The following is an 18,575-nucleotide window of genomic DNA, read 5'->3' as shown; positions in this document are numbered from 1 at the left end:
TTCTGACATTCAAAAACAAAACAAAAACAAATCAGTGACCAATATAGCCACCTTTCTTTGCAAGGACACTCAAAAGCCTGCCATCCATGGATTCTGTCAGTGTTTTGATCTGTTCACCATCAACATTGCGTGCAGCAGCAACCACAGCCTCCCAGACACTGTTCAGAGAGGTGTACTGTTTTCCCTCCTTGTAAATCTCACATTTGATGATGGACCACAGGTTCTCAATGGGGTTCAGATCAGGTGAACAAGGAGGCCATGTCATTAGATTTTCTTCTTTTATACCCTTTCTTGCCAGCCACGCTGTGGAGTACTTGGACGCGTGTGATGGAGCATTGTCCTGCATGAAAATCATGTTTTTCTTGAAGGATGCAGAATTCTTCCTGCACCACTGCTTGAAGAAGGTGTCTTCCAGAAACTGGCAGTAGGACTGGGAGTTGAGCTTGACTCCATCCTCAACCCGAAAAGGCCCCACATGCTCATCTTTGATGATACCAGCCCAAACCAGTACTCCACCTCCACCTTGCTGGCGTCTGAGTCGGACTGGAGCTCTCTGCCCTTTACCAATCCAGCCATGGGCCCATCCATCTGGCCCATCAAGACTCACTCTCATTTCATCAGTCCATAAAACCTTAGAAAAATCAGTCTTGAGATATTTCTTGGTCCAGTCTTGACGTTTCAGCTTGTGTGTCTTGTTCAGTGGTGGTCGTCTTTCAGCCTTTCTTACCTTGGCCATGTCTCTGAGTATTGCACACCTTGTGCTTTTGGGCACTCCAGTGATGTTGCAGCTCTGAAATATGGCCAAACTGGTGGCAAGTGGCATCTTGGCAGCTGCACGCTTGACTTTTCTCAGTTCATGGGCAGTTATTTTGCGCCTTGGTTTTTCCACACGCTTCTTGCGACCCTGTTGACTATTTTGAATGAAACGCTTGATTGTTCGATGATCACGCTTCAGAAGCTTTGCAATTTTAAGAGTGCTGCATCTCTCTGCAAGATATCTCACTATTTTTGACTTTTCTGAGCCTGTCAAGTCCTTCTTTTGACCAAAGGAAAGGAAGTTGCCTAATAATTATGCACACCTGATATAGGGTGTTGATGTCATTAGACCACACCCCTTCTCATTACAGAGATGCACATCACCTAATATGCTTAATTGGTAGTAGGCTTTCAAGCCTATACCGCTTGGAGTAAGACAACATGCATAAAGAGGATGATGTGGTCAAAATACTCATTTGCCTAATAATTCTGCACTCCCTGTATACCTTACCTATTTCTGCTCTTGGCAAAGTTATACCTCTTTCTACCATGTGAGAGAATAGATTGTAAAAAAAGGTTTAAAAATATCATGGAAATACATCATTGTTCAGGACTAATACTCAGGTAGAACTAGGCATACACAGTCTGAGGATTCAGATGTCTCTTAAAGTGGAAGAAGGCGCCACTAGCAGCATTCAGCTCTTTTCGGAGCCTGATTCATTATTGTACATATCCAGATCTTAGTGCGTTTCACAAGCAGAAACCGACTCCAAAAAGAGCTGAATGCCATAAACCCCCTCCTTCTTCCACATAAGGAGGCACCCGAAACAAACTAATGTACATGCCTAGTAATAACAGTGGTCGTGGGCATCTACATATGTTTTTTTCTGGGGGTTGTGGGTTTAAAAAATACCCAAACATAATTATATTATATTAGAGTTAGAAGCAGAGAGCCTCTTATTGTTTGCATGAACTGCGTATAATTTGCAATGTTCCTTTAAAGGGACATGAAACACAAAATTTTACTTTCATGATTCAAGTAGAGCATACAATTCTAAACAACTTTTCAATTGATTTCTATTATCAAATTTGCTTAGTTTTTTGGTATGCTTTGTTGATTGAGATAGGCTAGAAGCTATCTGCTGATTGGTAGCTTCACATATATGCCTCTTTTAAATAGCTTACCGATGTGTTCAGTTAGCTCTCTGTACTGCATTGCTGCATTTTTAGTAAAGGATACCAAAAGAATGAAGCAAAACTGATAATACAAGTAAATTTGAAAGTTATTTAGAATTGTATGCGCTATTTAAATCATGAAAGTAAAATTTGGGGTTTTGTGTCCCTTTAAAGGAACACTTCTTCATATTAAACTTTTAATGTATTGGGGAAGCTGAGAACTCCCAATCATTTCTCACACATCAACACAGATCATAGTGTTTCAGCATATTCAATAAAAATAAACATTGGCTCATTTCTTCTTTCTAAATGAATGTTAAACATTTGCTATTTGCCAAGCATTAGACAATTAGTAAGAGAAAAGAGGAATAGTAGAGCGCTAGGTGCAGTGGATACCAAACTCCTTACAAATGAAAAGATCCTTTGTTCTTTTCAGAGAGAGATATAGGAAAAAAGGGTGGGTGTAAGGGCACTAAAACAAACTAAAGGTATCAGTGAATATCAATAAGGGTTTATAGAAATAGCTGTGAATGGCACTATATATTAAAAATGAAAGTGTCCAAATATATGATCAGTGAGACAAATAGATACTCAGTGTTATGGTATAGTGAAGCATATATTTAATTGATTGATTCGAAAAGTTCCCAATGGATAGCGAGGAGTTCCTCTAGCAAATGGATTTCCACTCTATAGGCAAACAGAAACCAATAGGCAGTGAACAGCACAATTGGAAAAAGGTTCCGAAACAGGAATTTTACTGCACAGACAAAAGTTCTTGTTACCTTAAAATTCTATGCCTTTGTGGCATGAAACATTCTGAAATCAGCTGATGTTATAGGCAAAAATGATACATATTACCTTGGAAACTTTGTATATCTGTAGAGCCGTTTCAAACTAGCAACTGTGGATCTTACACAGCACACTCGAGTTCACCGCACGTGACTTGGCGTCTGATGTCACCAGTGACACTCGGGGGGGCTCGTTCTTTTTTGTGGCTCGAGAAAGGAAAGTCCTTATGGTCACTTCGGATAAACTTCTTACCTCCAATAGAGGGTGAATATCGGATGATACCTGCACTTAGTGCTATGCACGCAGGTGATGGAGATCTTAGCAGAATGATAAAATAACCTGGGTTATAAAAATCAAAATAGAGTTGCTCCAATGGTAAACAAACACAACATTCAAAGTTGCTCCAATGTTAAACAGTCACAAAGTTAAATGCGTTTTGCTCTATTACATCTTGTTATGATCTTGATAAAGCTCTGTAATACAGCGATACGCATTGAACTTTGCGACTGTTTAACAAGTGCAGGTATCATCAGATATTCACCCTCTATTGGAGGTAAGAAGTTTATCCGAAGTGACCATAAGGACTTTCCTTTCTCAAGCCGTAAAGAAGAACGAGCCCCCCAGGGTGTCACTGGTGATGTCAGACGACAAGTCACATGCGGTGAACTCGAGTGTGCTGTGTAAGATCCACAGTTGCTAGTTTGAAACAACTCTAAAGATATACAAAGTTTTCAAGGTAATATGTATCATTTTTGCCTATAACATCAGCTGATTTCAGAATGTTTCATGCCACAAAGCCATAGAATTTTAAGGTAACAAGAACTTTTGTCTGTGCGGTAAAATTCCTGTTTAGGAACATTTTTCCAATTGTGCTGTTCACTGCCTATTGGTTTTCGTTTGCCTATAGACTGGAATTCCATTTCCTAGAGGAACTCCTCGCTATGAATTGGGAACTTTTTGAATCGATACAATTCTTTAACATCATTTGAACTATGATCACATGAACTTATTTAACGCCTCTGTGGAAATTTCCATACTATTATCTTTGTGTGTTTAGTTTTTAACCTTTTGAGTACTATATAATCAGATTTTTTTTTTTTTAAATTACTTAGTGATTTTTATCATATATGTTGTGTACATTTATCTGTTATTTGCGATCTTAGACTGTATTCATTGTTGGGGAGACGTCCACTTTATATCGCTACCCTTGTATATAAAATATTTCTTATGCCTATTAGCTAAATATCCATACATAATTCTGCACGTTTCAATTTGAATTAAATATATGCTTCATTATACCATAACACTGACTATCTATTTGTCTCACTGACCATACATCTAGACACTTTCATTTTTAATATATAGGGCCATTCACAGCTATTTCTATAAACCCTTATTAATATTCACTGATACCTTTAGCTTGTTTTAGCGCCCTTACACCCACCCTTTTTTCCTAAAGCATTAGACAATTGTTTTTGGCAAAAATAATCTCTATTTTGCTTTATAATCCTAAATATTTGATTCAAATAAATTAAAAAAAGGCCAATTTAAAGGGATAGTCCAGTCAAAAATAAACTTTCACGATTCAAATAGAGAATGCAATTTTAAGCAACTTTCTAATTTACTCCTATTATCATTTTTCCTTTGTTCTCTTAGTATCTTTATTTAAAATAGCTGGAAAGTAAGCTTAGGAGCCAACCCATTTTTGGTTCAGCACCTGGAAAGGTGCTTGCTGATTGGATGGCTGCATTTAGATACTAATCAGCAAGCACTACCCATGTGCTGAACCAAACATTGGGCCGGCTTCTAAGCTTGAATTCCAGCTGAATGCTATATTGAATATTAGAACACAATATTCAGTGCACCAAAATGTGTTACTCACCATTACTGAGATGTGCAAAATCCTCAGTTCCTCGTCAGCTGCTTCCCCTTGTGGTTCCACAGTAGATTCCTGTCCTGGTAAACTGGAGGACCCATCCTGGTGATGTATATGAAAAAGGAGAGTCCCATTTTCTAACCATTGCTGTCTCCAGCGGACCAGTGGTATATCATCAGTGTTACCGGCAATTTCTGAGCAAAAAGAATATATATGTAAATAAAAACTAAATAGAATTGATGAGTTGAAACAGGAGAAAATGTGAACAACATTTTTTTTTAATGTTAAAGGGACATGAAACCCAACCAAAATTTGTATGCTCAACCTATGATTTAGATAGAGAATACCATTTTAAACAACTTTCCAATTTACATCTATTATTAAATTTGCTTCCTTCTCTTGTTATCCTTTACTGAAAGGTTTATCTAGGAAAGCTCAGGAGCAGCAAAGAACCTAGGTTTTAGCTGCTGATTGGTGGCTATATATTTATATTGAATGTCATTGGCTTACCCATGTGTTCAGTCACCAACCAGTAGTGCATTGCTGATCATTCAACAAAGAATACCAAGAGAACAAAGACAAATTAATAATAGGATTAAATTAGAAAGTTGCTTAAAGGGATAGGAAAGTCAAAATGAAACTTGTATGATTCAGATAGCGCACGTCATTTTAAGACACTTTTAAATTCACTTTTATTTTTAAATGTGCTTTGTTCTCTTAGTATCCCTTGTTAAAAAAAGAATATGCACATATCATACACTAGTGGGAGCTGCTGCTAATTGGTGCCTGCACACATTTGTCTCTTGTGATTGGCTAACTAGATGTGTTCAGTTAGCTGCCTGTAGAGCAATGTTGTTCCTTCAACAATAGATGACAAGAGAATGAAGAAAATTTGATAATAGAATTAAATTAGAAAGTTGTTTAAAATTGTATGTTCCATCTGAATCATAAAAGTAAATTTTGGGGTTTACTATCCCTTTAATGATTCAGATAGAACATGCAATTTTAAAGAAAAAAAATAGGTTTAATAACTATAGAAAACTGTTCTAAAAATGAAATAATATAAGGACATAAAGGGGTAATAGTAAAATGTTCTAATTTGCTGTTATCACCCATAAATAGATATATGAAACTCAAAAATAGTCTTTTTTGATTGGGAAAGAGCATGCAATTTTATCAAATCTTTCCAATTTACTTATGTTATCAAATTTACTTTGTTCTCCATTTCTAAAGAGTATACTTAAACAGGCACATATCAGAAGAACTATATGGTGGTGGTGTTGCGTCAATATTTTTAACACTATTATACACATTTGATCATGAGATAGCATAAATTTTGCAACAATGTACAACAAAATGTCTGCAATATAATGCTTCAGATGTGAATGAAAAAACAGAAGAAAGGTTTTTTTTGTTTTGTTTTGTTTTGTTTTTTCTTCAAATGACTTCAACCTGAATCATGAAAGTTTTATTTTGTGCTTTAAAGTGAATGTAAAGTTTGATGAATTAGTGCCAGGCTTTTTTAAAAAAAATAAACTATTAAAAACAGGGGCACTTTCATTCATGAAAGTTTACATTGCAGCAGATTTACAAATACTTAAAGGAATAGTCTAGTCAAAATTAAAAACTTTCATGATACAGATAGAGCATGCAATTTTAAGCAACTTTGTAATTTATTCCTATTATCAATTTTTCCTCGTTCTCTTGGTATCTTTATTTCAAAAAGCATGAATCTAAACATAGGAGCCGGCCCATTTTTGGTTCAGGACCTGGCTTGCATGTTCTGATTGGTGTATAAATGTAGCCACCAATCAGCAAGCGCTACCCAGGTGCTGAACCAAAAATGGGCCAGCTGCTAAGCTTACATACAAATAAAGATTCCAAGAGAACGAAGAAAAATTGATAATAGAAGTAAATTAGAAAGTTGCTTAAAATTGCATGCTCTATCTGAATCATGAAAGTTTCATTTTGACTAGACTATTCCTTTAACCTTCTTCTCCTGAAATGGCGGATTGCCGATCCCCCCGCCTGCTTCTTCCTGCTATACTTACACAGCAATGACAAAACCGGCTTCCTCCAATCATAGCCTGGCCTCACCAGATGGACGCTCCTGGGGGAGAAGCGGTGATTGGAAAAAGCCGGTTTCGTCATTGCTGACGAAGTACAAAGGACCTGCAGGTGTGGGATCGGCGATCAAGCATTTCAGGAGAAGAAGGTTAAGTATTTGTAAAATCCGCTGCAATGTAAACTTTGATGAATGAAAGCGCCCCTGTTTTTAATAATATTTTTAAATAATGGGCACTATTTCATCAAAGTTTACATTCACTTTAAGTTTCCTTGCTTCTTATGCCATGATGCATTCTGCTATTGCAAAATTGGTTATGTGAGAGCAGGAAATAGGGCTACACAAGTTCTACTGGAAATAGGCAGCTAGCGGTTGACACCTTTCTGGCCCCAAATGCTAGTGGACAGGTTCCCTGGCTGGGAACAATGTCTGCTTGCTGCTTCATAATTGGGGGCCAGTTCAAGGCAAATATTGCACTACTGGACTTTAGCTGAATCACTCAGAGGCAATATATGTGCTAAGCTGCCAATCATTAACCGTATTCAGCTCAGGATCAGCAATGCACCCTAGAGCTGACTTTACCTATGTTTTTAACCTATTTTAACTATGCATAGGTTGATCACAATCTTGTGCTTGTTTTGTGTAGATAATGATTACTTCTCTTTGGCCTTTATCAGTGGATTTTTCTAGCCTTGTTAATCTGCAGATTTTGAAATCCAAAAATGAAATGACCATTAGGACAAGCAAAATGGCAATTTTGTAAGTAAAGCCATTGCATCTCAGGTTGAAAGGCCTGCATATTAACTGAGCCCTTTTAATAGTGTGCAGTGAGGTAAATAGCTAACGTGTTCAATTAACCTTTTCTGCTCCAAAACCATTGAGATATGTGTATATGTCTTTTTGAAGTGATTTGAACAGGGGCATTATCAGATTGGTGTTTGTTGGGTTATTGATCTGATTAATGTTTATTAGTGTAAAAGTGCTTATTAATTAAAGGAACATTAAACACAGTAAAAGCAGCATAATCAATAAATGCATTAGAAAATGACAATGCAAAAGCACTTAGTTTGATTTGGTTTAATTATCCTCCCCACTGCATCATGTGACAGCCATCAGCCAATTACAAAATGCATATACTTTGAAATCTTGCACATGATCAGTAGTAGCTGGTGTCTCAAAAAGTGTGCATGTAAAAAAGACTGAGCACATTTTGATATTGGAAACAATTTAGAAAGTTGTTTGACATTGTGTGCTCTATCTGAATCATAAAAGTTTAATTTTAACTTTAGTGACCATTTAATTTGAATTGAGTAGGTAGCTTCTGAATCTGTTTGGTAATGTTGTTTCTAATATTCCCAGGCACAAAACCAATTTTGCTTTTAGAAACTTATAGGGGTGCTGGGAACATTGCCATTTTCCAATGATAAAAAAAGCTAAAATGACTTGATAACCCAGCCCAGACAACAACTTTTTTGACATAAATAAAAAGAGAGAAGCGCTCAACCTGGGAACGAACAATAGCATAATTGCTTGTTCTATGGCTAGTTACCACCCTAGTGCCTTTCACAGAGAAGAACTTTCCTGTAGCATATCAGTCTGATCCTAACTTAACGGGGCTGGGGTTCTTCTCTGTGAAAGGCACATATTGAGCAAAAAGAGGCTGCTTCTAGGGTGGTAACTAGCCATAGAACAAGCTATTATGCTATTGTTCGTTCCCAGGTTGAGCGCTTCTCTCTTTTTATTTAAACAACTTTTTTGACTTCAACAAAATGAAGTTTGTTTAAGGGTATGAAACCAAATTTTTTCTTTCTTTCATTATTTAGATAGAAGTAAATTGGAAAGTTATTTACAAACATATGATCTATTATCTATTTTGCTTTATTCTCTTGGTATCCTTTCCTGAAGGAGCAACAATGCACTACTGGGAACTATCTGAATACATTTGTAAGCCAATCAAAAGAGGCTTATATGTGCAGCCACCAATCAAAACGAGTTCCCTGCTCCTGAGCCAACATAAGTATGTTTTTCCAACAAAGGATACCAAGTGAATGAAGCAAATTTGATAATAGAAGTAAAATGGAAAGTTATTTAAAATGATATGCTCTATCTGAATCATGAAAGAAAACATTTGGGTTTCATGTTCCTTTAATATGGTAGTAAAGCTTCAACAAATAAATCAAACCATGTTGCTTTTTTTTTAAAATTAATTTTCAAAAAGCTTTATTGAAATAAAATGAGGTTGTACAACTAAGTTTGAGTATACATGGAATGCTTCAAAGTTATTACAAAGCGCTATGTCGTATAAATAAAGCTATACACCAGCTATCCTTATGTAATAATCATACAATTCGTTGTGATATTGAATAGTCATGAGTTAAGACACTGGATTTAACATCTGTAAATGTAATAAAGGGATATTTCCATATCTAGTTCTGAGAGTGAGATCTATTATATAAAGATTATAAGCCTTGGTCATTAAACCTCATTTTAACCCCATCTAGCTAAGTGGGTCTCTCTTGGGCAAAATATAAATAAAGATAATGTGGGGGTTGTGTGTAGATGAAACATAGGAAAAAAACAAAACCAAATACAGATCAAACAAAGTATATGAATGCAAGGGGAAAAGTATACGAGTCAGTTGTTATGAAACAAATAAAATGGGGACCAACCATTAACATTATAGGGAATGTTTCTACATAACACCTTCTACCTCTATTTGTCTATTCTTAAATTGATGCTATTTTTATTTTTTATTTTATTTAGTATAAATGAGGGAAGGATGATGTAATACCATCCTATATGTTTAAGATGGTATAGGTGATGTAGGTTATATGTTTGTAACACCAGCTTTTCTTAGGCGGCTTGGATTGTCTTGCTTGTCAGTGTAACCGTTAATTTAGAGACATTACACTTCACCGTTAGGGTATTTACAGGTAAACAAATTCTCAAGCCTCAAACTAAAAATCATCCTCCCAAACAGTGATGCTCTGCTATCCTCCACTCTGCAGCCCCAGCCGCAAGCCGCAAAAAGAGGCCTGAATATTTAGAAGCGGTGCATTGCAAAACTAACTGAGTCTATAATCGAGTGCCTTAATAAACACTCAATTTCTAACACATTGTAATGGTTAATGTACAAACTGTATAACATCAATGGACAACTTATAAACTGGGTGAGGTGAGTGTTGAACATATTTAAAAACTACATAACACGATAACTTTATATTGTTACCAATATCTATACCGCAAGGATCTGATGAGCCAAGGGAAAGGTTAGATCAGTCTCAGCCCCCTAAATCTGCCTGACCACAAAGGCCAACTTCTGTACTTGCCAGCTGTACTCTTTGTGGAGGACTATCAAACCAAGTCTCTTGGGTTAAAAGTCTTACTGGTGTGTCGGCGTACTGCAGATCCAAAGGATATGTAGGCTGTATGGAGCTGTGTAGCCAGTCCAGGTCTATTGGCTGTCCTCTGGGATCATTCTGTTTCTTAGCCATAAGGGTGTTATAGGTCAGAAGGCTTGGCGAATTAGTGATCATAGCTGTTTGGGGGGCCCCCCAAGCCCCTTTGAATGTTTATTCAGCACCATATTCTGACCTGCTTGAAATGTCTAAGATAGCCTTTTGAAGCGTTACAGCTGAGATGGTGTCGTGATGAACTTACAGTGATCGCCTGCTTGTGAGAGCTTAATAATGGACCGGGTATTGTTGTTGGGTAAGTAAATGTGGTTTGACATGAGCTCGGTAATGGGAGATGGTTCTTCTGACCAAATTATGTTAGGATTGAGTAATGTAGGCCCTGTTGCGGGTATGTTATTTCTACTGTGTGCGCTGTCTTCATAGTGCCATTTTGAATAGCAGGTTTCCAATCTTCCTTGAAAGTTTTTATAGGTACATTAATGGTACACAACCTGCATATGAAGTTATCAAATGGAGCTCTGTCAAGTAGCGACTTCATGGGATTGCTTGATTCCTTTTTTATGCAGGTATCCAATCTGCTTATCGTATGGCTCTTGGTGTTCTTGTTTATTATATGTCTGGGTTTGTAGTGTCGGTACAAGGGTAATGTTGTGCCCAATTAAGGTAGAGGACCTCGGCCAGCCGAGGGGGGTAGTGCTGCCTGTTGACAAACCGGGGCTTCAGGCCTTTGTCATCTGATGTGGAGTTCTAGCATCAGAAATACAGAATATCTTTAGGATATGATGCTCTTCTGACCAGTATATCACTTTTATTTTATTATTATTATTATTATTATTATACTTTATTTATCTCACGCATCCAACCCCAGAAAGCTGTTCTCAACCTTTAACTCCCTTCTACGTCTGCCTGCCCCCCACCCGCTACCAACCTCACTGCTCAGATTATTGCTGATCACTTAAAAAATAAAATTGACACCATTAGAAAAGAGATCTGCACCTCACACCCCTCAAACCCAGCAATCCTACCCACCCCTTCTACTAACAAAAATCTATGCTACTTTCCTCCTGTAACAGAGGAAGAAGTCTCTGTACTCCTATCCTTGGCTCATCTCACAACCTGCCCACTTGACCCTATTCCTTCACGACTTATTCCCTCTCTCTCTGCTTCACTAACCCCTACCCTAACTCATCTCTTTAACCAATCTCTCACCGCTAGCACATTTCCCGACACATTCAAGCATACGTCAATCATACCAATTCTAAAAAAAGCACTCGCTTGACCCCTCCTCACCGTCTAACTATCGACCGGTCTCCTTACTTCCCTTTGCTTCAAAATTATTGGAACAACTGGTCTATAATTAGCTAACTCTATTTCTTACAACTAACTCCTTACTTGATCCACTACAATCTGGTTTCCACCCTAAACACTCAACAGAAACCGCTCTTGCTAAAGTAACAAATGACCTGTTATCAGCTAAAGCCATTACTTTTGACCTGTCCGCTACCTTTGACACAGTTGACCATCCTCTCCTCCTAAAAATACTACATTCATTTGGCATCCGAGACACAGCCCTCTCCTGGTTTGCCTCATATCTCTCAAAACACTTGTTTTCAGTTTCCTTTAACCACATATCTTGTGATCCTATGCCTCTCTCAGTTCGAGTACCGCAAGGCTCTGTCTTGGGCCCCTTGCTTTTCTCTCTCTTTACATCCTGCTTTGGAAAACTTGTGAGCTCTCCGGAGCAGGGCCCTCTTCCTCCTGTACTAGATTTGTTTAGTTTTGTTATGTTTTGTATTTTATCACAAATCTTTGTCATTGTATACCCCTATCATTGTACCCAGCGCTACGGAATTTGGCAGCGCTTTACAAATAAATGATAATAATAATAATAATTTATGAAGCGCCAACATATTCCGCAGCGCTGTCCATGGATACAATTCATTTAAATAAAAAAATAATATAAAACGTGTAAGAGACCGGACAAAATTTACAAACACATACAGGAGGAATTGAGGGCCCTATTCCAGTGGGAACTTACAATCTAGAAGTATATTAATTAAAGGGACAATAAACCTAAAATATAATGTTATATAATTCTGCACATAGTGCAGAATTATATAACATTATATTAGTGCTATAGTTATAAAACTTAATATTCCCTTTCAATTTTTTAAAAATATGTCAGTTTTTCAGACCCGCTCTCTGTGCTCTGGTCTGTGGTCTGTTTTTATTACACAGTGCATCGGGCCAGCTGTATAGTCACAGCCCGGCCCGACCGCGCCATAACACTAAGTGCAGCTCGCTCCTGCTGTCAGATAGAGCAGGAGCGAGCTGCACTTAGTGTTATGGCGCTGTCGGGCCGGGCTGTGACTATACAGCTGGCCCGATGCGCTGTGTAATAAAGACAGACCCGCTCAGAAGAGCACAGAGAGCGGGTCTGAAAAACTGACATATTTTTAAAAAATTCAAAGAGAATATAAGGTTTTATAACGATAACACTAATATAATGTTATATAATTCTGCACTATGTGCAGAATTATATAACATTATTTTATAGGTTTACTGACACTTTAAGGCTGCAATGCTGTAAGATGCCTCTATAAACCGGCGGATTAATGAGTAATTAGCAGGAGCTTCGGGAAAATACGACCGCTCTGGATCGCCGTTCAGACACGCCCCCCTGCATTCTTTTATTTTTTAACAAAATATAAAATATTTTCTTTATTGGAGATTTTTTTTATTACTATTTAATCTGATGAACGTTGCCTGAAGGTCTAGAATAAGGAAGCTCTAAACTACAAACCTCAAAACTAGTAAGAAACTTTGAAGTGATGCTTTACAGAGAACTTTCTCTAAAACATCAAAAATCTGCCACAGTCCAAGCCTCATTATTTGAGTTGAACCATAAGACAATAAGTCTACAGCACCATATAGATCCTTAATGTGAAAAGATTTGTTCAGGCATAAAAACAGATAGTTATGCTGCAACATTTTCAGGATCACAGTCCCTTAAAGGGACACTCAATCAAAATTAAACTTTCATTATTCAGATAGAGCATGCCATTTTAAACAACTTTCCATTTTACTTCCATTAACTAAATGTGCACAGTCTTTTTATATTTAAACTTTTTGAGTCACCAGCTCCTACTGAGCATGTACAAGAATAAGTGTGCATGCATTTGTGAATGGCTGATGGCTGTCACATGGTACGTGTATGCATTTGTGATTGGCTGATGGCTGTCACATGGTACAGGGGGAGTGGAAAAAGATATTACTTTTAAAAATGACAGAAAAAAAATCTACTACTCATTTCAAGTTTAGACTAAGTGCTAATGCATTGTCTTGTTATTTGCATTTGTTGATTATGCAAATCTACTGTGTTGACTGGTCCTTTAGTCATGTGTCTGATTATTTGAGTTGAAGAATATATTCAAGCGCCCGATTCCTGCCGAGAATAATCTCACAATCATCCATACATCTGTGATTTGGTGTCTGGACTATCCCAATGCACTTTATTTTGGTCTTCCAAAAAAAGCTACTTTATCAACTTTAGTTAATTCAAAACTCTGCAGCCATTGCTGATAAGCTAATTGACCAGTCAAGAATTTGACACGTGACATACTTTCTCCACTTCCGGCATTGGCTGTTAATAAAATGGGGCATACTACTCAATATTGACTTGCATTGTATAATCAAGGACTCCGTTATCTAAAAGAACTTGTGATGCTCTGTGTTCCTACACACACTCTACAAACAGCAAGTGCCAGCTAGATTCAGATGCCCCAATATACAAAGAAAAATACAAATAAGTCCAACAAAAGCCACAGACATCCATGCCAAGCTAACACCTCCGGGCAAATTTTTACAAAGTGGGACATACACCCAGCCAATTATACCATGGGGACAAGATGCCAAAAACTTGGACTAAATAGGAGCATTTGAAATACATACACGTGATACTAGAGAAAGAAAATAATCTGACACTTAATTACCTATTGAATAACAGAACAGTTTTGTTCTTATACTTGTGGGATGAATTACTATTCACTAACAGAGCTGTGAGATTTGTCTCTATAAGCCAATAAATGTCAATACCATAGACCAGCTGTGAACAACAAAGTAAAAACATATTTTTTAAAGTTCCTTTTTATTGGGTAAGTACAATAAACTAAACAAATAAAGAAACACTGAACAAAAGCATAACAAGATCCCAGGTGTATATAAACTTGTCAGTTAAAGGGAAACTATACCATATTTTTTTTACTTTTGTGATTCACATATAGCATGCAATTATTTTAAACAACTTTCTAATTTACTCCTATTATCAATTTTTCTTTCTTCTCTTGCTATCTTTAGTTAAAAAAACAGGAATGTAAATGTTAGGAGCCGGCCCATTTTAGATTCAGCACCTTGGATAGCTACATTTAGCCACCAATAAGCAAGCATAACCCAGGTTCCGAACCAAAAATGGACCGGCTACTAAGCTTTACATTACTGCTTTTCAAATAAAGATACCAAGATAATGCATAAAAATTGATAATAGGAGTAAATTAGCAAGTTGCTTAAAATTGCATGCTCTATCTCAATCATGAAAGAAAAAAAATGGGTTTAGTATCCCTTTAAATGTTTTAAAAAAGAAAGGAAACATACTATGCCCTATATAAGTACAACCCTCAATACTGAAGTCACACTATAATTGTACGGTAAAGAAGTGGATGCAAACAAAAGAAGTTGAAGAAAACAAGGAGCAGAAGATTACAAAGCTAAAAACAATATAAAATTTGAAATATCAGACATTGACACCCAATCTGTATAGAACTAAATATAGAACGACAAGTCTCAGCTACATTTACCCATTTCCAATCTCCTGAGAGCCCTCATTGCCCTTTATTATGATCCTCCCATCCCTCCAGCAATGTGTCCCAGGGCCCCCACACCAAAGCATGTAGATCTTGAAAAATATTATTTTTAAACATGTTTAAAGGGACATGAAACCCAAATATTTTCTCTTTCATGATTTAGAAAGAGCATGCAATTTCAAACAACTTTCCAGTTTACGTCCATTATCTAATTTGATTCACTCTCTTGATATCCTTTGTTGAAAAGCATATCTAGATAGGCTCAGTAGCTTCTGATTAGTGGCTACACATAGCTGCCTCGTGTAATTGGCTCACCCGTGTGCATTGCTATTTATTCCACAAAGGATATCTAAAGAATGAAGCAAATTAGATAATAGAAGTAAATTAGAATGTTGTTTAAAGTTGTATTCTCTAACTGAATCAGTCCCTTTAAGTAGTACTCTTTCATATGATAGAAGCCCCCTATTTGAAGGTCGCATATAACAAACATTTAACCACTTAAATTTGCGCTTTCTAATTGCAGTAAATTTAGCTGCATTCAGTTTTGTATACTCTGTATTTAGTTTGGATATTTATACATTTGTTTTGATTGGTCTAAGCATCTCAAATAAAAACCACATACATTAAGGTCTGTAGATTTTCTAGCAAATTTATGAAGAATTTTATAAGAATGTTTTTATAATGAGAAAAAAAACTGGATGTACATGAAAAAGAAGAAAAAGAAGAATCACAAAGATACTACACAGATACACAAATCAAGAGCAGATAACTTTGACAAATCATTAGTGGAGAAGAATGTTTACAATATCATGTTCATTGTCACTTATGCAAAGCAAGGAAAAGGTCAAATGTCTCCAGTCCCCTTAGTACTTCATGCTTACCTGTTAGCACAGAAGTGCAATCTTCTATATTTTCTAACATGATGAATGTATGGATGTTATTATTGTAATTTATAAATTAAAATATTTTCTCTTTATAACATGCATATGGGGATGGATGGGTCAGTCTTCTTTTAAATTATATATGAATAACTATAAAATATTTATGATAATCTTTTCTAAATAAATAAATTGAGTTTATACAGAATATATGATGTTTATTATAAGTAGTAATTACATTTTAGTATAAATAAATGTATAATTTTAAGTATGTTATATGCAATTTTAAGGTTACCCATTAGGTGGAGATATTTTGTAAGAAAAGGGTTTCTAAACTTTTTAGGATAATCTTTGGAGAACACTAGGGGGCGATATGCTATTTTAATTTTGGTGCCCTTTTTGAGTATTTCTATTTGATAAATATTGAATTAAGAGCAGGAAGCGTTTGCAATTGCATAGACACAAAAATGTAATAAAAGTCTTTTTATGAAAGACAATAGATTAACAGTTTCTCCTTTGCTAGAGATAAGTGTGTGGTGGTGGTGGGCGGGGGGGGGGGGGTTGTTGCAGTGATCCTGTTGCTGCTGGCACTATAGATTTAAAAAGATACAAGTGAGGCTTTGTGCTAGAAAGAAAACATGAAATAGATTACATAATGACTGATTTATTGTAAGAAAGAATTCCAGTTACCTACATCAGACTAAACACAACAAATACAGGAGAAGGATGATCATGTACCAAAGATCTTACATTTTATAGGTAAGATGAGTGCACAAAATTTAATTTGCAATCATCAGAAAGCATAATGCTTCACAGTCTATGATTATGAAAACTATTAATGCAAAGTTCCTCAAACATTTTTATCATTTCAATTTACTGTGAAATCTTCTTAATTAATTTTGAGGCTAATGCATTATAATCAAATAGAATCTGTTTTTTTCTATAGTCAAGGATCTGTAAGACTTGACATGAATATAAATAGAGTCACAATTAAACAACAATCATTATAGCATCATACTTTAAGACACATTGTGCTTAAAATCCTTATAAAAGAGGTGATTGGCATGTTTTAATATACGTATATAAAAAGCTGTTTTGGTTTATACTGAACTAATATAGCTGTATCAAATGTCTCCCCAATTATTGCTTATTGGCTGATAGGTACTTCTTGTTAGGGTTCAGTGGTTGACAGGTACTTCCTGTTATGTACTTCCTGTTAAAGGGACAGACTACATGACCTTTTTTTTGTTTAAAATCCCTTTATTTGACTTCCGGTGGGCGGGCTTAGGAGGAAGCAGCCTGGTGTAAGAGCTGCAGACTCTTATTAAAGGTTTTTGACCTATATATCTGCCCTTGTTGTATGGGTATTGTATCCTCCTAAGGACCTGGGTGCATTCTGACCTTGGTACACTGGGTGCCCGGCTATTCTAAGCACCGGCATTTGTTATCTGACCCCGCCTAAGACAGAGTGGAGTGGCGGGCCGGAGCATTTCCCCACCACTTACGACAAAGAGAGGAGCTCCGGAAAAGGACCGAAGATATTGAGGCCATAACAGGGACATCACCCATCTGCCCAAAGTGAGATTCGGCTGAGCGACGGGGTGAAGATCCGCACCCCCCCATTCATACACTCGCCTAACAGTCAAACCACGCGGGAAAGGTGAGATAGGCCTGAACCGGGAGCTGGGGGGGGAGAGATTGCCTAACACTCCCAGAGAGAGCGACGAGCTCCGGAACTCCGTCTCTTCAATACCCATCTCCAGATTCCTACTGTGGCAGCTTCTCTACGGAGCTAGTACGCCCGGACGCCATCTTGCAATACACGTGGGACAGATCCCCTTGCAGCTCCGGCTAGAAGTTTGGGTAAGATTCACTTTTTATGCTCCTACACTCCTACACAAATCACCCTATTATTGAGAGACATTTTTTGGAGATAATTCTGAACATTTTAAAACCTGACTAGGGGTGCCAGCATTATATCTGAACTACTGGGGTTAACTGGACTGTGTACAGCTATATATATACCCTGGCTTTGATTGAATAGGCAGCTACTGAAGGCCTTACAGGCATTCATTAAACACTGACACTTCAATATTTGCTGCCCAGCGGATACAGCACTGAGAAATCACAACTCTGCACAACTTGGGAATGCTGCACTATTAAAATCTTGTGCACGAGTACTCTTTTAATACCCTTGGTAATAAAGTGTGCTGGGCTGTTAACTGTACTATCTGTATACACACCACACTGCAATGTTTGTGAAGGCTGGGCTTGGCAGAGGTGGTTGTGTGTTTTCATGTGAGAAATTGAGAACGGCTCCTTAGATTTATAGTATCTGCATAAGATTCTGTGCCGCAACTATTTTTTCACACACCACTGACGTTGCTGCACCCCTGTGTCAGGGAGACAGGCCTCTCTTACTATACCTACTGTGCCCTTAAAAATTTCACGCATACATCATAGTAAAGGCTGACGACAGGCCAAGTTTACATGAAAGTGTATAAATACTTCTATAAACTGTCATCCTCCCAAGACGGCGCCATGGCCCATAGAAATAAAGTGGGAGATAAAAAAAATAGGCACCACTCTGAGGTGAGTGCAGAAACATCCCCACATCCAATAGAGCAGTATAGTAATGTAGATGACAGGGGGCAACTAATGTCAGAACTTAAATCTTTCTTCCTGCCTAAAATGGAGAGCCTGCAAGCGGGCCTAGATACTCTCACCAGCGAGGTTAGGCAATATGCCATGCGCCTAACG

At 37.2% G+C, this 18,575-nt stretch overlaps 1 protein-coding gene across 1 annotated transcript in view; it reads right to left on the bottom strand.

The window, feature by feature from the left end:
- Window positions 1–18,575, bottom strand: part of ASTN1 (astrotactin 1) — an 896,761-nt gene that overhangs the window by 551,122 nt on the left and 327,064 nt on the right. The window contains exon 2 of the mRNA XM_053693303.1: window positions 4,604–4,791. Coding sequence (XP_053549278.1) covers window positions 4,604–4,791 — 188 coding nt within the window. The remainder of the gene's footprint in view (window positions 1–4,603; window positions 4,792–18,575) is intronic.

Source organism: Bombina bombina, chromosome 10 (assembly GCF_027579735.1).
Source record: "Bombina bombina isolate aBomBom1 chromosome 10, aBomBom1.pri, whole genome shotgun sequence".
Lineage (NCBI taxonomy): Eukaryota > Metazoa > Chordata > Amphibia > Anura > Bombinatoridae > Bombina > Bombina bombina.
The sequence above is the reverse complement of the archived record's forward strand: the minus strand, read 5'-3'. Positions and strand labels throughout refer to the sequence as shown.